The 24,596-nt window shown below is 46.2% G+C and overlaps 1 protein-coding gene across 1 annotated transcript; it reads left to right on the top strand.

Annotated features, from left to right (window-relative positions):
* The first annotated feature begins 34 nt into the window (after nucleotides 1-34).
* On the top strand, nucleotides 35-6,887 carry LOC131258462 (serine/arginine repetitive matrix protein 1-like). The gene is made up of 6 exons (XM_058259787.1): nucleotides 35-48; nucleotides 448-527; nucleotides 619-2,280; nucleotides 3,699-4,255; nucleotides 4,327-4,470; nucleotides 4,952-6,887. Exons 1-6 carry the CDS (start codon nucleotides 35-37, stop codon nucleotides 5,645-5,647), a joined length of 3,153 nt encoding a protein of 1,050 aa, XP_058115770.1. The 3' UTR covers nucleotides 5,648-6,887.
* Nucleotides 6,888-24,596: the final 17,709 nt, after the last annotated feature.

The raw sequence follows: 24,596 nt of genomic DNA, 5'->3' as shown, positions 1-24,596 counted from the left end.
GACAGCAGCTGTCAAAACATCTATGTGACTAAAAATGTCGGAAACGAAGTAAGTTTGAGGGTGAATTTTTTCCTGCAATTAAACCACTATTTTCATAGTTTTGCCAAATTTTCACCATTCAATCGTATCGCCACCATCAACTATGGCCAATGGTGCGCACGATGGAAGTAAAAGTGTATGGATTGATCTGTGGTGGCACGGTTAAAACTCGATTCTAAAAGTGGCTTCTTTTTCCCCGTCTGGTACACATGGTGTTCGTAAAGAAGCCGTCCTATTCGGCTTCGGTGAAGTTTTTGTGGCTTTATTTTGTTCACCCATCAAGGACCGCATTGTGAAATTGATGTGCATGAAAATACTGGGTTTCTGTCTACTAGTGTATATAAGTTGAATGAATGAATAATATTTTTTGTTTACTTTTTCTCCCTTCCCGTCGCTCCGCACCTACAGTGAGGATTTACTTACCTATGACTTGGGCAATGACGATCCTGTCATCCTTAACGAGGATGAGCTTTTGCTGTCCGATGAAGGTAAGAGGATATACCATCAATCGATATTTTCCCTGTCACTTTGTCGGCATTGTGTTTTATGATGTATTTTCGTTTCATGCAAACCTCGCAGAGGGTGGCATCAAACTGGACCAGCAGGACGAGGAGTTTCTGCTGAGCGAAACGGAAGAGTGGGTGAGCAAACAGCTCGCAACTAAAGAAAGTGAACAGTCTAATGCCGGCAGTAGCGAGCCGCATCGAAAAGATGACCGGAAATCGGGCGAGCTTGTGCGCCGGCACACAGACACAAAGGAACAACAACACGCTGAGCCTGCGGTGAACAATACTAGTGAAACCGTTCGTGAAACACACGCCCAAGCGGCGGCGGTGGTTGATGCTAATCCTTCTGTTGAACAGAGTCAGCCACACGTTGAAAATAACGTTGCGAGCAATGTTAAACAAACTAGCCAAGCCACGGCAGTGGAACGAGATGTGGATGCGAGTTGCGTAGAAACGACGATGCCTTCGACGACCGAGGCTGAACTTGAAACAACTGCGAGTGGTGCGATTATTTTAAACAGCCAGGAAGTGAACGTATCTGTGACCGATTCGAACCAGAGTCAGCCACAGAGACCGTCTCATCTCTCGCGGGAAGATGGTCCGAACGCTTCCACCATCTACGCATCACCGCTACGTTCCAAGGCGGAGAGCGACACTACGTCCCCGATGACTTCGAGCGGTGGAACACAACGTTCGAGTCGGAGCACTATCGCCGCCAGCCAACAGTGTGATACCACGTCCACGGAGGATGTGTTGGATTCTTACACGAGCACCCAGGAGCTCGATCCCTCGTACGATACGGATGAGTCGAGTGAAAAGCGTGGCTGGAAGAATGAGACCAAGGGCGACATGCGGCACCCAATGTCGTCGCAAGGCCAGCAACACCAGCATGGTCCACCTGGAACGGGCATGAACCGCGGGCCGGGACAATACGGCAAGCCGGGCATGAAGCATCCGCTCTTGCCTCCGCAGCAGCAACAACCACCACATTCCGGTATGGGCGCTCCCAGTCTTCTCGGTCTGCAAGGTCCGAATAGCTTCGGTGGCCCGCTGCAACATCCTGGTGCACGGATGGATTTCCGGCAGGGTGTCCATAGGCCACGGTTTCCCGTTCGTCCCAACTTTCCCGGCGACATGAATCCATTCCGTGGTATGCCTGGACGAATGAACTTTCAGCAACATCCAGGTCCTGGCATGCACCCGGGAGTGGTTGGTCCGCCGGGACACATGCCGCAGGGTATGGGAATGCTAGGACCTCACCGTGGTTTCCCGCCACGGGGCCACCCGCGATATGATATGGTTCGGTCGATGCGACCCGGCGAACACCATGGCTTCGAGGCAGGTGGAATGCGTCAGCACCCGCTTGGGGGTGGTGGAGCGAATGGGCCACAGATGTTTCGCTCGAATGGACCACCAAATGGACCGGCCGGCGGAGGAAGCACTGGACCAGTACAGGGTGCTCCTGGGATTGCTGCAGGCCCGAACGGACCGTATGCTCCCGCGACTGGACCAGGAGTTCCTCCGCAATCGGTGGGCTCCCTCGCTGCATCGACGAACGCTGGCGGGGCCCCACAGTCGCTACTTTCCGGTACGTTCGATCCCATGACCGTCGGAGGTGGAAGTGCAGCGAGTGCAACGAACAAGGTCATTATCCAGACGCCGGCCGCCGTTGCTGCTTTCCCGCAAAAAGTTCTCATCAACCCTAATTTTAAAGGTGGCGTCGAAGCGGTTAAGAGTGAGTATACGAAGCTTTGTCTTGTTAGTTTTACACTCAAACTACCATTTTTGAGTCATCCTGTATCAAAGTCGTCGATTTATGAAATTCTTGCACAATCATACGAATTGTTTTCATACTATATTTGTTTAAATACAAATGCCATTCAAGCGTGCTCTTTTACAAAACTAAAAATAGGATCGTAATACTTTTCTCTACTTTATAATCAATCGTGTGAATTGCAAGTTTAGCAATGCTAATGTAACACTTTATTTATCATTTTACAATCAATTCACTTTGCTAGGATATTTCAAAGCTTGGTAGTTTGAGTGTTCATGCACTTCTTCATGTTCCTAGATCGAACCCGAAAATCTACAAGTTAGCTTTAGAAGTCTCATGTGCCTAGACTACACGTAAAGAAAGAAACGAGAAATGTCAAACAATTTAAACGAACCAACAAGATATTTTCATGAAGAAATTGTACTGCATCATCAAATCCATGATCTGTTTCATGAATGATGCCGTTTTAACAGTTCCAAGGTGGATAGCAATTACCGAAACGATAAGTGTTTTGGTTTAACATTGTATAGGAGCATCAAGGAAAAAAGCAGTTGAAGTTAAATATAATTCATATTGCGTTTATGGTGCTTGGGCCGGCTTAACGACGAAACGAATTCATCAGGGTTTAACATCAATTACGAGCGAATGAAAATAATACTCTGAAATGAATAAGCGCAATTTCTTCTATTTGTCTAAAGTGTTTTCTCACGTACATCAATGTCTTGTCGCGTGGTATTTTCCTCAACAGTAATGTAATTCCGATTCAATCCCGAAAGCGTTCCGGGTATTGAAACCTATGTGAAATACTCAACAAACCTAAAGTTAACTACTGAACTGAACTGAACCAGACTGAGTTAAAAAAAAGATCAAAACAAATGATAGAATATTAATATTTGTTAACGATGTTTACGATCAGTATTATGCGCAACATTAGTAATGTAGTGTAAGGTATAGCTGTAAGATACCCTTTTTACAAACGTTTTTACTACGCACATCATTGTTGTATATTGTTAAATCGTTATTTGTTTTTTTTTTTGTTTATTGTACCGAATACGAAATGAAATGTTTATAAATGGAGTATATTGGTACTTATTTATGGCGTTTTCATGCAAAGTTTTCCGTATTTTTACCTGCTGGTCTCGGAATGGTGTTTCCAGTTGCTGGGGGATGTAATTATTTTTCCTGGACAGCTGTGCTGTGGATGGTGTTGTTCTGATTTTGTGAGTTTATTTTTTGGTAACATTTCCTATCCATGGTTACGACGCAATTATAGTAATGTAAGAAGAAGAACGCACGCTACCGATCGAATGGCTCGAGGCGTTTAGGCCTCGTTTTTGGGATGCAGGTATCAATGGTTTTGTCAAATCTAAACATTGCAGATCAGCTTATGCGCGACGCAGCTCTGAACCCCCAGTTTGTGGCAAGCGTCGGACCCCCGCGTGTGGTCAGCGACGACGAGCTGCTGCGGCAGCAGGAGGAGTTTATTAACAAGAACCGGATCGAGGTGGAAAAGCGCCGACACGAGCGGTCACCGTCTCGGGAGCGCGATCGTGAACGTGATCGCGAACGTGAGCGCGAGCGGGATCGAGCACGTTCGCGTGAACGCGAGCGTTCCCGGGAGCGGGAACGTGAACGAGAGCTGCGTGAGCGGGAACGCGAACGGGACCGTGATCCACGGCCACGATCGCGCGAGCGGTCTCGAGAACGCGAGCGGGAACGGGAGCTTAGACCGAGATCCCGTGATAGGGAGCGCGATCGAGAGTATTCACCGCGACGCCACCGGGAACGGGCGGGAAGCCGGGACCGGGAGCTGGGACGTCCAAGGAGAAACTTTCCGCGCAGCCGCAACGCCAGCCGTGACCGGGACGATGACAGCAGGTACCCGAAACGCCGAAAGAGTGGCGATTATGGAGAAAACCATCGCGGTAATCATGATGTAAGTGAACTTGAAAAGGTTTTCCCCTGACACGGCTTGGGTCTAATGTTGCTTCCTAATCTTATTTGCAGCGACATGACGACGACGAAGACCCGGAAACGAGGGCCTACCGCATGGAGATTGAAAAGCAAAAAGCCACACGGGAAAAGATGTTGCGCGAGAAAGAGATGCGCCGAAAGCGGGCAGCAGAAGAGAAGCTCAAGAACCGGGCTAATGTAAGTTATTATAACTAATCCAAAATATCAGCATCAGGTTGAGTTTGTTGATTCATTAGTGTAATGCAAAGACTAAAAACATTTCTAAGTGGCTTATCCTGAACAATTGCTTGTTATGCTTGTTTCTTTGAAATCATTTACAGTCTTTTCAAAGTAATTGACAATCAACACCATCTACGTAAATTAGTTGGAATGACCTATTAGTTGTAATGAGTTGCTCTTCTGGCGATTGTGGAGGCGCAAAAGAATATTTTAGCAAAAACACGCCGCACTAAATTATATCTAATCATTGCTGAATAGTGTGTTGAAGTGATTTTTCCATAAAATATCAGTCATTTGTTGATTTTCTTACTGTCATGGGATGTGATTAAGAATGCCATTTAAACTAACGAACTTTTACTTACGGATTTACCTACGGATAAAGCAATATTTCGTTACAATACTTATGCGATCCGTTGGATTTTATTTTTTGTTTTTGCAGGAGAGTAAACCTCAGGAGAACACTCCGCCAAAGCTAACGCCGCTGGTCGTGACGGATAAGAAAATAATATTGAAAAAGAAAACAGAACCGGCACCGGAGGAGTCACGTCGCCAGCCGGCCGACGACCGTTCACAAAGTAACGCGAGCAGTCGATCACGGCCGGCGGAAGTTGAGCAGCCCCACTCTAACGACGACGAGTTGGGAAGCCGGCAGCGCAAAAACAGCGAGCTCAACTCGGAAGCCGTCGAGTTGGATCTACTCGAGGAGTTGCTCCTGCGGGAACCGACCCCGGAGCCGATGCCGACGAGACCGAAGGTGACGACCTCCTCCAGCCAGGTCACCACCACAAGTGCACCGACCGCCGTGGTACCGGCGACTTCGTCCAGCCTGACTGGCACGGGTGGAGCGGGCAGCATTTCGAGGGAACGGAACGCCGTAACCGGAACTAGCAGCAGCAGCAGCAGCAGCAACAACAACACCATCAGCGGAGGTGGAAGCAGTCGCAGGATCGTACTGAAGCCGATGGCGGAGAAGAAGGAGCGGGAAAATGCAGCGACATCCCACCATTACCACCATCATCATCATCAGCAACAGTCGCAGGGCAAGAAGTCACGCATTTTCGACCGTCTGGACAAGCGCATCGGCGTCAACGAAGCCGATAAACGTAAAATTGAAAGGTTAGTCAAGCCTAATTAACCGTCTTGTTCCATATCCAGACACACACAACACACAAACACACCTATGCATACATATTCACTTGTCGTACACAACCGCCACCATTGTCCTGCTCTCCACACGCTTTTTTTCCCACGGAGGTTGTTCTTGCGACTGTCGGGAAATGGCTGAGTGAGCCGCGTGTGTGTTTGACAAAATATTTGGATTTAGATGTCTTTGCGAAAGATTTGCAAACTATTTCCCTTCATCTGATTGCCATGGTGCAACAGGCACTTCCCCCATGTCGCTCCATTCGAGGCGGCCAATCGCAGAGTTAAGAAGTGCCGGAAAAGTGTATAAGAAAAATTAACGGGAGAAAAAAAGGATAAGCGATCCCTCCTCCTCCACAAACAAAAGAACAAACACACATTAATCGTATAGTAATTTAGGCTGAAAGTAGATTTACGTTTAAGTAGGCTGAACAGTATGTGTGCGAAGAATGGTCCATTCAGGCCTGCTTTTCTAATTAATTTTGGAAAAGTTATTATATTTTTTTTTTTTAGTCTAGTTCAAACTCATACTGTCCATTTGTTTTATACACCGCTGATTTGGGACATTTGCGATAACGCTGCTTTGTTTAGTGAAGTTTTTTTCTACTTCTTTTTTTCAATGTTATAATTTCTTATATTTTTCATACACAACATACAACTGCGCGAATATTATGTTCGTTGTTATTAGTCAAAAAGTTTGTATCTAATTATCTGAATTTTGTGTGGAAAATTTGTGTTTATGTCTTGGAACATTTTTCCCAAATCTGCCAAGTTTTCTAAATATTTTTTTAACATCTGACCACGGTTCCATATACGGACAGCTACCATTTTATACCATAGAAAACTTGACCACTGTACTCACTGACGACCATGTGACCTGAAACAACACCATCCGCGTGGTGTTGTGGGTGGTCACGGTTTTACATCCTGACCAAATTGACTACTATACACCTATTCATAATCACGAAGAATATCCGTACTATTATTATTTTCTTAAATGTTACGTTTTATGTCCGCTGATGCGACTTTTCTATCCGTTTTGCAATACAACTGATTCAAAATTGTACATCTACCTACTTAGGGAAGTAAACATTTCTGTATGACTTATGATTGTGTATAGGACCTAACGTTTGTGTATAGGGTTTAGAGAAACAAAACAGTTTGTGCTGAGGGTTTGCGTAGGGTTTGTTTCATCTATTTCTTTAGATTTAATTAGGCCAACTAATTCCGATTGTATTACTCTCGAACGCGGTTGCGGTCTCCGCATGTCGGCATGCCGGGGCGCTCTGGGTTGGCAGCATTGCCGAGCGCATTCATTTCTGGCCGACCGAAGGTGGTACGAATGCGAGGGTGTAACGATCGAACAATAATAATAATAATAATAATAATAATAATCATAATAAACACTAGTACATGGGATAAGGCTCCTATCGTTATGATTCCTCCCGTTAATTTCCAAAACCCCCGTTCCCACCCCCCCTGAGCCACAAACCGCGTCCTAACGTCTACCGCTCCTTACCAATCAATCCCGCTGGGCACAGTTCCGTTTCGCGTTTTCCTTCCGTGTTAGCCTTTCACTGAAAATAGGGGATTGATAGGAAAATTACAAACCCCATCTGCTTTTACGAAGTACGAACCTAAGATATAATCAATAAAATAAAGTTTAACAAACTGTTTCACTCAAAATCTTATGTGAACAAACAAAGATAACTCTGCAAAAGAAAAAGCTCGTGGATGTGGTTTTTATTCTCGTGTAAATAATAACGTTTCTCTTATGTTTGAAAGTATTACAAACCCCATCCGTCAGTCGATGCGATACCGAGAGGGAAACTGCGGCGCATCCTCTGCTGTTTCCCCGTAACGTTGCGTTGTAAATCTTAGTTTTGTTTTCCGTTCCTAGCTCTTAAGTACAAACCAATCTGTCGAATGTCGATCATGCGTGATCGAGGAGGGAAAAGAGATGTGCGTTCCGTGCATTACGTGTCAGAGGGTAGTTATGCCTAGCATTTTTGCTTAACGTTGTGAACGTTTTGGCGTCCGTTTGAGAATCGATCAGTCGTGGCTCAATTAGTACGTTTGTTGCAGAACGCGAAAAACGAAACAAAATATGTGTATAAACGAGACGCCCCTTTAACAGTCATTCGACATTCCAAGGAAGAGTTTGTTTCGTGTGAATGTGTGCTTATCTGCAGGAGCTGGCCGATTCTGTGTACCGGGCAATTCAGATAGAAAGCCAACCAAAACTGATAGAAAGGAACTACAAAAACAAAAGTACAAATCTGCCATGCGCAAGCAGTAGAATACGACTTACAAAAAAAAAACAACCGGTCAGTTTTCGAACTGCTGAAAGTAATGTGATGAAGTCTATCGACGTTTTGAATGTACAGCCGCTGTCTTCAGCATTCAACCAGACTATGCTTTTCGCCGAGGAAAGTGATGTAGTAGTGTAGACAAATTAGAATCGAATTGAAGGTGGGCAATTGGACTAATTGATTTGATCCATGTAGGCTGCTAGAAACGTGCCAATGCTCCAATGGTACGATCGGGTGGGATTTATCGTAGAACAAAAACAACAATTTAGAATTTAGAAAGAAGTATGAAATCGATTGCACATTCCTTTTAAATACCGCAAGAACATGACACTATATCCTAAGTACGACCGATGAAAACGAACCAAACAAAACATTCGTTAAAACAAACCAGTGCACGACGACGTGTGTGTTGCACGTAGCATACGCTTTACTGTAGTGGAACCTAAGGTGAAGTTATGTAATCGCTGTTTTGCTCCACGGTTGCAGCGTTCTTTTACTCCCGGATAGTGAAGTTCGGTTCATTAGGCTGTTTTTTTCCGTTCTTTGACCCGTGGCGCGATACGTGCTAACCCGCAAGGTTACAGTAATCTTTTACTAAGCCGAACGTTATCACTTCCCTGCATCGATTCTGTTTAAGTTTTTTTCAACCTTTTTTTCTTGTTTATTTGGGGCAGGAAGTTCTTTTGATTGTTTCATCATCATGGGGACATGTTTAACGCATTTTTAAAACGAGGGTTAATGGAGGTGGGGAAAAGTGCTTAGTAAAAAAAAAAAACACCTGACTTACAACGTCACTAAAAGATGCGGAAAACGCCAAATCGATCAAAATAACACAATAAAACTCGATCCTTTCGTTTTTGCAAAGGATTTCTTAACCAAGCGCTCTTTTGTAGTCGAAAGAAAACTATGTGTGTCTTGTCGAAAGAAAACTATGTGTTATTTCTAACTTTAATACGAATTTTTATACTTTTTTTTCATAGATAAGTTTTTATTTAATATTTGTAGATTGTGTTGTAACGGTTAAAGTTATGCGGAAAAATGCGGTAAGGTACTAACTCATTATTTAACAAAATTGTTCAGCATTTTTTAAATATTATCTATTTCAGCTTCGCAATGTATTCCGCTCCTTGGAATGCTTTTGAGTCTCAGCTTAAACCCCGGTGTAGCAAAAAGTATGTATCAGCTGTGAACGTTGGCTAACCGTTAGAATTCAAAGCATAGTCGTTCAATTAAGAACCTCCTCGTCGACGCTACGACTACAAACGCACGTTGCTGATAATAAACCAACGCGAGATTAGATCGCGTCGCGATGTCCGTCGGTGTGAGTTTCTAACGTCCATTCATGAGACGCCTGTTTGCGTTTGAAATGAAACGGTCGAATGGTTCGATTGAAATATATTTCAAAGCATATGTTCCTTTCTCCAGGTGGTTCGTTTTCCCTGTGCTTTCGGGAAGGAATATCTCGTGCGGAAAAGTGAACAACAACAACACCAGTTTGTTCGGCTTATGTGCAGAACCTTTCGCCACTTTCTCGCAGCCGGCAATGCATGGCCGACATACGTGCAGCGATTTCTACGATCACATCACATACGATTCGTTTCATCGATCGCAGTGAATGCGCGCAGGGGTAAGAACTTTCTCGTACACATTTCGCTTTTCAATCTGTTGAATTAATTTGCAACAAGCCCAAAATCGGCGCATCTTGTTGGGGTTGGGCTCATCAGTGTACCGCGAGTTGATTGTGACTCCAACGGATGAACATAAGTTGCGCGCGCATGTTCCGTTCCGTCGCTGGAGAGAGAGTATTCATCTGTTGTTTCGCGGCCACCGCGAGAGCAAAATCTCGCGCGTGCTTCACGCAAAGTGAACTCCGGCTCCCCTCCATCGAGGCTACTATGGGAAAGGCAGCACTGTGGCCACTTTTCGGAGCACGGGGGCATGACTCCAGTACGAGTTGAACCGTCTCCGGTGGTGCAGCTTCGTAGCCGTCGTGTTTCAATTCCTCGCGTGCTTCGATACCTTCGGTGTGGTAAACAGTCCTAGGCCCGCGCGAAGCGTGCGAGACAGACATTGTAGTGCCGCGTGCGTGCCCATCCAACCAACGACGGACCTATTCTGGTAGTGACCCCCTCTAACAGCGTGCTACCAGCTACGTGATCAGCAAGCGCGTCGCGACAGGCCAACGGGAAGCGACACATTTTTGAAATCTCTATTCCCAAACAAACACCACACGAAGTCACGTCACGTTGCCGTCGGGCGCAAGCGTGCGCGTATGCGTGAGGGAAGTGATGCCGAGAAACAACTGGAACGAGATCAAAAAATTAACCACAGCACGCGAGTGAACGGTTCACACCGTATGACACCGCCGATGATCGTTTCGCGATGAACGCTAATCGGTCGAGCAGCATCTTCATCTCAGTGGCTGCTCCAGTTTTTGGCGGATACGAACCGTGTCACCAAGTAGGCTGCCTTTTGCTTTAACCATCATCGCTCATCGCCAGCAATCGGTGTCAGTCGGTTGTATATCTGCAGAACCAAACGTTCCCACCGGTGGAACCATTTTCGGGGCCAGCGACTGTTTCGGGACCACCGAGCGAAAGCGAAACCCGGGAGAAACTTGGAAAAGCTAGCTGCGTCACGCTGTCATTTGCTGGATTAGTCAAATTTACAGCGTCGACCTCTGAAAAGGCTGAACTAGTGAAGAAAGTAAAATTAGAGTGCGATTAATTCAAGTGCGGTGGAAGTGCGTACCCTCACCGGTCTAGTTAATCTTCTTAATCTTTTCTCCAGCCCACCGGCTCAAGAAAAGAAAAGAACCGCGAGTGTTGCGGTCAGAAAGCGCATTGATCGGAGCGAGTGTGGGGGGAAACAATTTGAAGATCGAGAGTTTGAAGAAGCGCAACCAACGAAAAAAAAGTAGGAGAAAATTAACCGCCAGCTGGTTGATAATGGAATGAGCGTATGGGACGGCGCAGGGAAAAGTGATTTTCTCGTTTCGCCTCTCGACGGTGGCGTGCGGTAAGCCATCTTTTCTTCGGTAGAAAAGCATCTCGATCTGGCCTACTTGAGCGTGAACGGTCGTGCATGTTCTTCGACTAGTAAATGGTTAGAAAATAACAAGAAAAGAAAAAAAACTACCCAAAAGTGTAATCTTCCTCTGGCGAGTTCAAGTGTCAAGTGTGTTTTTTGGGGTTTTGTTTCTGCGATTCAAATTTCGCCGATTTCAGACGCAATTTCCGTCACTGCCAACACCACAAGGAAGCTGGCTAAATCACGTTGCATCCGTTTATTCACAACAGGCAAAGGTGATAACACTTTCCCACGATTTTCCTTCTCCGACCTTGTGGAAACTGCGATCGTTTTCCTCAACCCAAGCTCATGTGCGTCCGTACGTAAGCCACCAAGTGTTTTGTGAGATCATTGCTACCCATTCTGCAAGCGCAAAGTGAGAAGTAACTTGTTAAAAGTCGGAAAATTGTGCATCACAGTTGGTGTAACCGTGTTTAGTTCGCGAAAGTAAAAAAAAAGCGCCACAAACCAGCCACTAACGCTGCTCGTTAGAAGTGTTGTTTTGAACGTTACTGAAGGTGAGCGCTGCCTCGGTGACCAATCTATTGCTTACGGTTAGTGTTCCTCGTGCCCCTCCCCTGCCATGTGTACTAAGTGTGCACCTCGACGATCGTTTCTCGTTGCCGTCGTAGGCCTACACACAGGGTGACCAGTGTCAATTGATCAATTATTGCCTGAGCAACGGAGCGTTGCGAGGGAAAAACAGGAGCAACTGCAAATAAGAAAAAAGCTTCCATTCAACGGCAGCAGCAGTGGTCGAAATTAGTACCAGCACCAGGTAGTGCAGCGTCTGGAACGGACCATCCAACATGGCGCAGTTCAAAGACAACTCATGGGTATGTATGAAAAAATGTAAAATTACAAAAAAATTTAAAATCACACAAACACAACGTGTTCATAGTCAGTAAGTAGCGCCGGAGCTTCCCGTTTGAGCACGGTTAAAACGGACTGTGGGAAAAACGGTCACCTCAAGTCATTTCCGCCACGCGGTAAACTGTGGAAAAACGTGATCACAGCGAAACCAACACGGTATGTGCCTTATCACTCGCACAGCTGAGCAATTGACTGATACTATCCAGTAAAGTTTGCGAAACGTTTGGTTCCTTCTATCCAAAAGATACTTATTTAGGGGTAGCTCAGCTAGCTAAGAAATTGTTTTCAGAATGATTCACTTCAAAATTACTCACTAACTTCCGCCACAAAGAGGAAGGTGTCGTGATTGATCCGCTTGAATTTTTTTCCACAAATGCATTATCGTCACTATGAGTAATGTTTTTTTTTTACACGGACGAGCAAAACTAATATTTACATACAAACCAACGTAGATCCATTTTGATTAGCAATATTATCTGAGTAACATATTAGAAAAGTTTTTATCACTGTAACAAACCTTTATTAACGATAAGGCAGCGGTAGAAGAATGGTATATATTCTAACTAGGACGTGTACCATAAATATAGTTGTTGTTTCTGATCAAATTTTCGGATCTACAGTTTGCGTTTGCAGTTCACATGATCCCAGGAATGTTTCGAATAAAAGTAACTATCTCGTACGCTTCTAAAGAAGCTGCTCCAAGCCAATAGATTCCAGTCAACAAATGTTGCTATTCAAGTGCATTACGAAAGTTACAACGTTAAATGATGCAATGAGCGCGGCATATCTTTAAATTGCGCGTATGTTTTTCTTTTTTTTGTAGACGATTAAATTAGTTGACGATCGAGACGAATCGTAAGATTGAACACCAGATTAATGCACAGTCGTTCGCGAACGAATCAACCTACTCCGCATCAGCGCTCTTTGTGTAATCCACATCGGGGAAAAATTAATTCAACCCCGAACTCCGATTATTCAACCCGTGATCGATATCTTATGGTGGACTTGGGGTAATTTAAACATTTTCGTATTTTTTTTTTTTTGCAAACCAAATTACCCACACCGGGCTTCCCCTCAGCGCAGCTCAGCTCGGTTTGCCTTACGAAAGAGGTCCAAATTGCAGGAAAACATGTATGCATAGACGTATACACACATACACACACACACATGCTGGAGACGTTGTAGTCTATTACGCAAAAAAAAAATCCCATCGACCGTAAATCATTTCCGAGCCGAGTCGCCGTTTGATGTTTGGCGTGTCGTCGGCGTGCGGAAAATGATACGTGTATCTGGAAGTGGGAAACCCGGGACGTCGGAACGTAGCCCACCGGAACAACAACAAGCCTGCCGGGGCCTTTGCTCACCGAACACGCCGCCATGAATGACAATGGCAACGAACCGGCGCCTCGGGCTGAACAGTTTCACAGTTCGCGAAGCGCTAATCAGCTGTTGCAAGCTCGCTTCGACGCCATAATGTGAGCTCGGTTACGATACGCTGGTCTGAATTCGGTGGAAAATCGCACCTTTTTGATACCCCACTTGATTCTAGAGCGCTTTTACGGACAGAAATCGATTGGAGCGACTTGAAATCGATGGAAATTTTAGTCAAAAATGACTGAGCTTAGGTGTGCGATCAGCTGAAATGAGAAAAAAACGGAACGAAAAAGGGAGAGTTTGTAAAGATTTAGCTCGATGGTTCCGGAACCTACCGACTCTCAACCAACCAAAACCAGCCATTAGCAGAGGGTGTTAGCCAATGACCATATCCGTTGCTGGTGAAAACCATTCCGAGTGTTGCTAGGGGAAAAAATGAAACACCGTCAAAAATTACCTCCGAAAATAATCGACTCGCGTAAGGCACCATCAGATCCGACTCGACCGTTTAATTCCGATCCGATCGAGTGTACCATACGGTTTGCGTTTTCGATTTTTCGCTTTCGCCACCAATCTATGGTGGCGGGATTGGACGGGATTGAAGATTGATCTGTCGGGAGTGGCGTCCCACATTCCGTGGGAAACCGGACGGCTTGAGCGAACGCCAACTCCGTTCTACTTTCCGGCACAAAACCGGACGGCGTTGGCTCCAAATGGACATTTCCGTCCCTCCACAGCACCACGACTGCCATACTTCATCGTTAAAAAACTGGGGGAAAATGCATCCAAATTATTATCCAACCATTACGAATAATTTCAGCATCTTCAACATCTCCATTTTGTGCGCGTGTTTTGCTTTTCTCGTAGCGAAAGCGTCGAACAAAAAAAACAATAAAGCTACTCCATATCCCCTCCCATGTTTCGGCCAAGCTGGAACAAATAGTTTATCAAAATCGTTCGATCGCTTAACCATCCATTTTTATCCGTTTACAACATCCCCTTCCCGGCGCTAGGCAACAATTGGGCTTCCTTACGATCGCTCTGTATGTCAGGCGGTATATGTTTGATGTCGCCCTACTTCCAAAATCTCCACCTAACCCTTGTCCCTCACCGGAATGCCCTCGGCTAATTATCCATCCCTTTTGTTACGGGAGCACACAGTTCCGACTCGAAATTGGCTTAGAGATCGTTTTCGGTGCGCGCGGTGTAATTAGTATGAATTGTAGTCGTAAAGAAAGTTCGCGTCTTAGCCGACCAGATGGAGCAAATCATTCCCTCCTGCATTTGAAATGGTGGCACAAGTTTCCATTGTTTTGGGTGGAGCTTGTTTTATCTCGTTTCTCACATCGAAAGGGGTTTGGATGTTTTACCAGGGAAAAGGCTGGGTTAGTCACGAGAGGAAGTAATAAAATGTTGATCGTGGAAAACTGCACAATAATGCACATCCACTCTTGTTTATATTGTTTTCAACGTTACATAATGGTGATGAATGAAGTACTACATGGTTTTTTTTCTTTATCAGAACATAGTAATGTTTTTATCGCTGGTGACATCTTTTTAGTTTGCAGTTTTGAATCCTTTTATTTAGACGTACAAAAATATAACACTTTCTTTGCTAACAAAGTTTATTTCTGTATTTGCGATCGTTTTGAAGTCCATAAGCGATAAGCGGGGATTTAAAATGTTAATCCAATCCAATTTTTAAAATTTGCATTTAAAAAAAAATAGACACATTTTCATCGGCGATAAGAAAAAAGTTAACGAAGCTAATTGAATGAAGTAGATTTTATTGTAAAGTTACATCTTGTAGGTAGTTTCAAAAAATATTCCGACGAGCAGTAAAGCGGCTTTACGGTCCTTGGCCGAAACTTTAGCTGTAGCCGACAAAACCAATCGTGTAAATATGTTTTGCAGTTGTTGTGAGGCATTCATGACCAAATGCTACTCTGTTTGGACTTTAAAATGTTGGAATAGGTCCTACCTTTAAGTGTTGTAAATGTTTTTCCGATTGGTTTTAGTTAAAAGGCATAAGGAAGGTTAGCAGTGTGGGGTATTTCAATTATATTTGAGCGGTTCAACTCCTCCGATGCTCTTTGCGCAGGTATTTTCTATGGCCAGGTATGTCCAAACTACTGAATCGTACTCTTTATGATGTTTTCTAATTTTACTTGATTTCGGAAGGTACTGTACACTAAACACTTCTCCATACGACGGAAGTCTTGTCAGAAAGAACAGCGGCTTTGTGCATATTCTTCTCACTGGGTTTCAGCCACGATATGGCGTTCTATGGGAGTTAAGGGTCCTCAAAACATTTTAAATATACTGTAACAAGCTACAAAAGCAGCATAAAGTACCAGCGTTTTTTACTACTTGTCGCTGTGTGTATGGCTTTAAATAATCTTTGGTCGCGTTATCCGCATTAAAGCTGTATGTTTTAAGTTTTAACATACAATCAAACGTAGATGGTTTAATGTTTTGGCCACAGGGGATTCAATTTAAATGATAAAGTTGTCGAACTTGTTCTAAACTTAATAGATGTTACTCTTTATTTTCCTTTAAACAGAAAGTTGCTAACGTTTTCCGGTTTTGCATGAAAAGTTGTTAAATTTGTCTTTTGTTTCTGTAGAAACGGCATCTCTTTTTTCTAAACATTGTTAATCTTACGTAACGTATCGATTTTATGTTTGGGGTTGACGAAGTTCACATGAAAACATCGGGAAAAACATCCGAACTCCTCTTAAAAATATAAAAATAAAACTCACCAAAACCACCACGACAAGACGATGTTTCATCGGCTAGAACCCACCATTCATTTGGGGGCCAACGTCCCCACCCTTGCTGATTTCGAAAGGCACCACCTTTTGAGAGTTTATTTCGAAAATTATCTCCGAAACCGCCACCATCTACCGAAGACGAACGCATCCAGCCGACAGAAAAATAAACATCGTCCAAATGCGTCCAGCCAACGTTGGATTAACCGGTTGCCATAGTCCACCGACGTTATAACGGAGTCGAGTTGCTTGTTGGGGGTTTGAATGCAGAGTGCGTTCTGTTTCAGGTTGTGGGTCGACACCAAAACGAAAAGCCTCTCCGAAATATATGTAATAGACATATTTTACGCCGGCACAAAACCTCCGAACCGTATCGAACTAACGAAAGAAACTTTTGGAGGCTCAAACGATGCGTTACGAGGGTCTGTTATTTTGGTCAACGTTTGTGAACCTTGCGAAGGTGGACTGCTTTCCTGTGCCAGGGGTTGATAAGTATTTGTCTTCCGTAGTCTTGAAGCATCAAAACGTTACAAAATACAGTATGTCAGAAAATCTTTTCTTAAGTACTATATTTTTGAAATCATGGGAAAATCTTTCATTATTACAATCCCATCTTTTTATCGACAACTATAATAACCGTTTTTCCACCTGCCTGGAGGAAGCTAGTCGTTAAAACGAAATCGGTAGGAAGCGGGCGATCTGTGCTCGCCGGAACCCTGCGCACAAAAGGTCGGAAAGGCGGGTTATGTTGTTTTCCTAATTGGAACCGTCCGGGCATCGCGGAAAAGTAACAACGCACCACCACAACATTCCACTGTGTTGTGGCCGAATCCAATGATAAATTAATTAAAGCCAGCCCCTCGAAGCAGAGCGTCCGACGACGATGACTTGCGAGGAGCCGAAAGGTCAACCCGGTGGCCGGCAAATGTCAGCGAACGTTGCACCTCTCCCCCCACCCCGGGGCCGAACACGACCGGTCAGGAAGGTAATCTATTTCGATTAACCTACATTTTTCCCCCCGGAGAAAGATGGGAAAGATGATCGAGCAACAGGCATAGAGTGTTGTGTAAGGTTGTTTTGTTTCGAGCCCACACCACAATCGGATGTTCACCCCTGCCTTGGGTGGAGCCGTGCGTCCCCGTATTTTTTATCCCACCGGGATAAAAAAATGATTCTTCATAGTTCCCTTGTGTCTGTGGAATGACAGAATCTGTTCAACTGTAACGGCCCGCACACCCGGAATCACATTGTGCGCCGCGGTCTATTTATTTCCGTCACTAAAACGCTCCATCCCCGGGACAATCGTACCCGAAACGGGAACATATCGAACAAATCACGGCCTTATCCAGCTACCAAAAGGGGCTTGTGTGGGTTTGCGGGGTCCCCTCGGGGAAGGTGTGCCAATTGAGAAGGAAAGTGACTGACGTTTCGCGGCACAACGCGGATCGGGAGATAAGATACCGAACTGCACGCGCGGGAAGTGCTCGAAAACAATCGCCACAATCCGGAACTGACCCACTGAAGGGTGTGGATGTGGTCGGCCGTGCGACGGCTGACCGGGGGCGAGGTGCCGATAGGAGAAAGTGCCGATCGGTGATTAAAAGTCCATCCATCTTGGAGGTTGGAAAATCGCAGACGGTTCAAATCCGCGTCCCGAGAACACACCCAATCCGGCGGCTCTCCTGCAGAAATCCAGCGATCAAGTAAATAATAACCTACGAAAACGAAAGGAAGTATGCTTAGAAGCTTGTTTTGCTGGAATAAAGCGTTGCCAAACGTTTTTCGTCTGCGTTTATACATACAGACACATTATTGCAGCTGTTAACGGCCTGTGACTTCCAGTGGAAGCCGCGGGATGTCACGCATCATCCAGAGACCTCCTCCGGGCCCTGCCAGTAGGTTGTGGCGTTCCGTTTTTCTTTCTCGCCGAACCCATTTATCACACACACACACACCTCACCTCTCCCGTGGGCAGAGAAAAGACCCACATTGGGCAGCAAGCGTGTTCGGAACGGTGGCGATTAGGAGCGAGGTTGAGGGCCGCAAAACTGGTTAATCTGTGGCGTCGCGCGGTGCAGCTCACCGGTCCGGATTTGAACTTGAGGTTTAGCCTTGAGTGAAGGACTAATGGGTGCTAAAGGCGGTCAAATTCCTTTGATTGCGGCCTGGCCGCCTCAATCGACTTTCACTGATTCAGCACCATCGGTTCGGTGTGTGCTACGTTTTACACGGACGTTATCTGTTTGCTAGCCGGTTCCTGCACAGTAGGGTGTCCCGGTCTGTCAGTCAACACAGCTGTACTCCGGATGTCTAGGAGGTTTATTGCTAGTCAAAACCCTGAAGCACTTGCGCGTTGCGAATTGGTAAAAAAAGAGCGAAAGTGACAGTTTTCGGAAGTGGAAGCGTTGTACCTACCGCGTTTTACGTTACCGTCTGCTTTACCGTGTCGTGTACGGTTTCTAATTAAGTTTGACTTACGACAACCCATAAATCGTCATCCCTGGACTCCGACGACTTGGGATAGATGATAAAAAGTAAGTGGTTGAGAACGTCAATGTCAATTAACAGCAATACTTTGGGTCTAATCCCCCTACCTGAATAGTTGTTTTATCTTATCCAAAAAGTAATATTGCGTCTATGAATCGTCAGTCAAGGGATTAGTAAAGCGACTTTCAAGAAATTGAAACTATCACTTATTATAAATAATTCATATGTGTTTCCCTGGACATTTCAATTGCAAATAATTGTGTATCGCTATTGTGGGTTCTATATAGACACAACTTTGTTTAAACATACAGCGTGTGATGAAGTTACGGCGACTACTCTGGTTAGCAGTGTTGAACGGGAGTTGACAATCCTATTCATCCTACGTCGCCGGCCAGGTGTACTGTAGCTCGGAGTGGGGTTTTCCTCTGCGGTTTCCTATGAACGTTTATTTTTTCCAGGAAGTAAACTATCATCGTCAGCAACTACCATGTTACTTGACACCGTCCGCCGTCCACAGCAGCGTCCATCGGTAGTTGGCCGTTGTGATGATACCTTGTGTTGTTGTTAGAACAGGCCAGAACAGGCCAGAAGAAGGATGGTTTTGTGTAGTAGGTTTTTCATCACATGGAATCGGAATACCTACGCCGAAACCACAGCTTGGTAAATGGTGAATCGGTTCATGTACAGCCTCACCTAGGCCCCAAACCAGCCGGCCAGTCGGTGGTAGCCCTCCTATTCACATGCAAACGACTGCTGATGTGCATGAAGCTCCACTTAGCTATGGACAACTCTTCGGCCGAACGGAAAGTCATGGGAGCGGAACGCTAATTGAACAACCACATTTTCACCACCGAATGGAAGTGAGATGTTGTGTTCTCTCCTAGGCGGACTGGGAAAAACGTGCATTTGATGCAAAACAGAAGAAAAATACCTCTATAAAAAAAAGTGGTCGAAAGCGAACAAATAGACATCGTACAGTTTACTTAAAAGCTGTTTATCTTCCACATACAACGCAAACCATCCATCGCAGCCTACTCGCCATATCAGCGCCATCGGTCTGGCAGTATCAGATCCAAGTTCCGGCCACTGCCAAAGACGGTCTCGACGGCTTCCACCTGAGCTGACTTGTGCCGAGTGGGATGTGGAAGGTGTTCTGTCAAATCATGGTCCTACCACGCAGAAAACAAATTCTCTCCTTATGTATGCCCTACCATATCTGGCTAGCCACCCAAGCTCATCCCACGATCGGACGGGGCCCCGTATCAAATCGCCAGAAAGATCTCCCTGTTGTGGAGACGCAGCTTCATCATCCACTGGAAGCTGCAACGTACGCAGCCATCCTTCCACTCGCCGCTATCGGTGTCCGATAGCGGACGAGGTGAACAACAGGATGGCCGCTTCGCTTCCCGACCGTCCTAGCGAGAGGACGCGTATCGTCTCCCGGGAGCTGCCTCGTCCGTACCGTATTCGTCCGTACCGCATTTGTCCATCCTTCACGCGAAACCCGTTTTAAAGTGTAATTGTCTAATCGTTAATTTATAGATAATAAAATACTTTTTTAATGTAACATAAGACACAACAGTGGCGACGAGGATAAAGTTTTAAGTTATATCGCGTGTCGTGCGTGTGAAAAGTGGTGGAATCCTATCTACAAAAATTCCGCCACCGAGTGCAAAACGACGCAGATTGAGCGGCATGGAAACGAACGCTTTGCCCGACGAGGAGCAGCGGAGGTCATCCTTCGGACAATCCGGCGTAGGAGGATTGCAACATCCGATGACCTCGAGTAACCCGCAGGCGCCCTGGCAAGCGCCCCGAAGCGAAGCACCGGCGCCATCGTTAAATTTCAACCCGGCGCCATCGACGACTCCAAGCGCGCAAAATGGAGTCCCAGCACCATCTTTCACGAGCCCGGAAAACGCATTCCTCTACCAGATGCTGCAAACGATGTCTCAGCAAATGCAGCAGCAGCAGCAGTTTATGATGCAAGCCCTAAAACAACACACACCGCCCCAGCAGCAGCCCGTGAGTAACCCAGAGTTAATCGTAGATTCCCTGGCGGGAAACATCAGCGAGTTCCGTTTCGACGTCGAAAATGGCATCACGTTCGAAGCGTGGTTTTCCCGCTACGACGATCTCTTCAGTCTTGATGCGTCCAGGTTGGACGATTCGGCAAAAGTGCGGTTACTGGTGCGCAAGCTGGGCACCGCCGAGCATGCTCGTTACGTGAGTTTTATTCTGCCACTTGCCCCACGGGAACTCACCTTCGAGCAGACGACGGCAAAGCTGAAAGCCCTGTTCGGGAAGGCGGAATCGACCCTCAGCAAGCGATATAGGTGCCTCCAGACGGAAAAAAGGCGAACAGAGGACCTAGTGGCTTACGCTTGCCGGGTCAACAGAGCGTGTGTTGATTTCGAGTTACCGGCAATGAATGAAGAGCAATTCAAATGCCTCATCCTCGTGTGCGGACTTAAGGACGAGAAAGACGCTGAGATCCGGACAAGGTTACTAGCGCGCATAGAGGATCACCCTGAAGTAACCTTGGACCAGCTCACCGCAGAGTGCCGACGCATAACCAACCTAAAAGGAGACAGTGCCCTCATTCAGGGACACGAACGGCAAGTACAAATGTTGCACGAAGCAAATGATACTACAAAATCGAAAAGCTTTCAGCATCACCGTTCTTCACTGCAAAGTACTCCAAGCAGGCCATGTTGGTTATGCGGCGAACTACATTGGACCAGAGACTGCCCGTACAAGACACAAAAATGCAGATCATGCGGAAAGATCGGGCATCGGGAAGGTTTCTGTTCCCACAAAAGCAGCGGCACCCGGCGAACAAGATATCGAGAAAACCGGCCAGTGACGAGAGCCGTAACGGTCAGCGTATGTACCGTGGCCTCATGCCGTAAGTACATTAATGTTATTATAAACGGAGCCAACCTAAAGCTCCAGCTGGACACGGGTTCAGATATAACATTAATTGGCCATAGCCTCTGGGAACGCGTTGGCAGCCCGCCTCTAACAAACGCCAGCGTAAAGGCAAAAACAGCATCCGGGTCGAACCTAAAACTAACAGGCGAATTCGAAGCAACGGTTAGAATCGGTGAAAATACAAAAAAGGCTACAATTCGCGTTTCAGAAGCTGAACTGGAACTTTTCGGAGCCGATTTGATAGACGCATTCGAATTAGGTTCGATGCCTTTAGATGCGTTTTGTGGGCAGCTAGCCACGATTCCGCAAATCGTTGCGAATGTAGAGCCCAAGTTTCCGGAGGTATTTCGCGGGCCAGGAAAGTGCACTAATGCACGCATTGCGCGGCAGATTAAAGAAAACAGTCTACCTGTTTTCCGGCAAAAACGACCGGAGGATCACGCAAAGCCAGAAGCAGAAAATATTATAGCAAGCATCGACTTACAAAACGATTCAAAGTCTGTAGCCGTAAATCCCGTCAGCTCATTTCCACTTGCTTTCAGTGATGTTGAGCGTAGCACCAAAAGTGATCCAGTACTACAACAAGTTTACTCGTACGTTCGAGATGGATGGCCTGCAAAAGTATCGTTTGGTGCAGAAATAAGGCGATACAGTGACAGGAAGGATGCATTATCAACGGTGGAAGGTTGCCTTTTGTTCGGGGAGAGATTGGTCATCCCTGAAACCCTGCGCACGCGATGCTTGGAGCAACTTCATCATGGTCATCCCGGCATTCAACGCATGAAGGCGATCGCACGGAGCTTCCTTTACTGGCCATCTATAGACGACGACATCGTGGATTACGTTGCATCCTGTGAGCCATGCGCAGCGGCATCCAAGGCTCCTCCACGGGTGGACCCCATTCCATGGCCACAACCATCAGGTCCCTGGTCCAGAGTGCACGTGGACTATGCCGGTCCAATAGAAGGTTTTTGGTATCTGGTGGTAGTGGACGCGCTGTCCAAATGGCCGGAGATCATCAAAACCTCGAGCACGACGTCTTCAGCAACGATAGCAATACTGCGTAGTCTTTTCGCTCGTTTTGGGATGCCATCAACGTTGGTGAGTGATAACGGACCGCAATTCACCAGTGAATCGTTTCAGGAATTCTGCAGCCGAAACGGCATCCAGCAAGTCACATCGCCACCTTTCCATCCTCAGTCGAATGGTCAGGCTGAGCGATTCGTCGACACCTTCAAAAGGGCTTTGAAGAAGGGTCAAATGGATGGATCCTCATCAGACGAGGCGCTGGACAATTTTCTACAGACCTACAGAACGACTCCTCACCCGCTCCTGGACCAAAGGAAGGCGCCCGCCGAAGTTATGTTCGGTCGACAGCCGAGGGTTGCGCTCGATTTACTGCGGCCGCCGACGGCTCATCAGTCACAGCAGAGCGAGAGTCGTAGAAGTTTCCACGAAGGTGATAAGGTTCTGGCAAAATACTTCTCAGGAAACTTAACATGGATTCCGGGGACCATTATTCGAAGATGTGGACGTGTGCTGTACGAGGTAGCAACGGAAAATGGGCGTACAATTAGGCGGCACGTAAATCAGCTACGAAAGCGAAATCTTCGTAGCCCGTCGCAGTTGGGTCAGCAAACAACGTCCCCCCATCTGCCCTACGACATAGTGATGGGCGACTGGAGAGCGCCTACGGAACAGATACCGAGCAGTTCCTTCATCGGCCCGGCGGCTCCTGACCCGGTGGATCCGATTCCGCCGCCTGCACCATCCACAGCTGTCTCGCAAGCGCCACTACGTCAGCCGTCATGCGGACCTTCGGAAGCAGCTCCGAGTGTTTCGACTCAGCCGCTAACGGTGCCACGAAAGTCTTCTAGGCAAAGAAGACTTCCTCGTTGGCTTAACGATTATCGGAAATAAAAGGGGGAGATGTTGTGGAGACGCAGCTTCATCATCCACTGGAAGCTGCAACGTACGCAGCCATCCTTCCACTCGCCGCTATCGGTGTCCGATAGCGGACGAGGTGAACAACAGGATGGCCGCTTCGCTTCCCGACCGTCCTAGCGAGAGGACGCGTATCGTCTCCCGGGAGCTGCCTCGTCCGTACCGTATTCGTCCGTACCGCATTTGTCCATCCTTCACGCGAAACCCGTTTTAAAGTGTAATTGTCTAATCGTTAATTTATAGATAATAAAATACTTTCTTAATGTAACATAAGACACAACACTCCCAAAAAGAACATCCAGCAAATCATGGCCTATCGAAAAACGCCTGCCTGCCGGTTGGATCTTGGAGCACTCGCGGGCCTTGTCGATGATGCTCGACGAACTTGTCGCTGCGACTTTCAACGGAACGATCGTAGACGCACAAGAAGCACTCTAGTTGATGACCTTTTCCACCGTTCAACATTCTCTCGGAGTCGGGCCGGTTGTTGGAGGGAAAGGTTGCTCTAACCTTGAGTAAAGTCGCCGATACGGATGAACAGGTTTCTTCCCAGTTCCTTTTTTGTTTTATTGTACACTGAATTTCATGTTTTTCACTACGCGAACAGGGTATGGATTTGTTTTAAACGTGTTTATTATGTTCCCGAATACGTTTATTTTTCACATTACGAGAGGAGCTGTGCTCTCTGGATTGAGACGATTAAACGAGACTGTATGTGTACCCTACTCCACTGCCTTAAGTGTTGCGTAGCCTTCCTTGTAGCCGAAAGTTTGATATGGTAGACGAAATTTGGTCACGCAAAACTTTGATTACGCTGGCGAGGAAAATTCAATTTGCACTGCTTTCAGCACCTAAAACATTTCGGTGTGCCTATCCAGTGGAGGAGTAATTATTGGTTGCATAAGGAAGTGACTATCGACGTCGGCTGTGACTGATTGCTGTGCGTGCCAGTTTAGTGCCTTTTATTTTGCCATTATTTCATCTACGCAAGACGCAGTGAAGTACGTCACCATGGCGCTTAAATATGATGGCGACGAAAGGTCTCAGGTTCGGTGCGAGGAAAAGTCATCTTTCCGGGGCGGAATAACTCCACGCCGAAAATGCTTCCTAAACCGAGGAAAAATATTAGAAACAAAAAAAGAAATACGGAGACACACTCACCGCTCCTAGGTGTAAT

Source organism: Anopheles coustani, chromosome 3, assembly GCF_943734705.1.
Source record: "Anopheles coustani chromosome 3, idAnoCousDA_361_x.2, whole genome shotgun sequence".
Classification (NCBI taxonomy): Eukaryota; Metazoa; Arthropoda; class Insecta; order Diptera; family Culicidae; genus Anopheles; species Anopheles coustani.
This window is presented reverse-complemented; position numbering and strand designations above follow the sequence as displayed.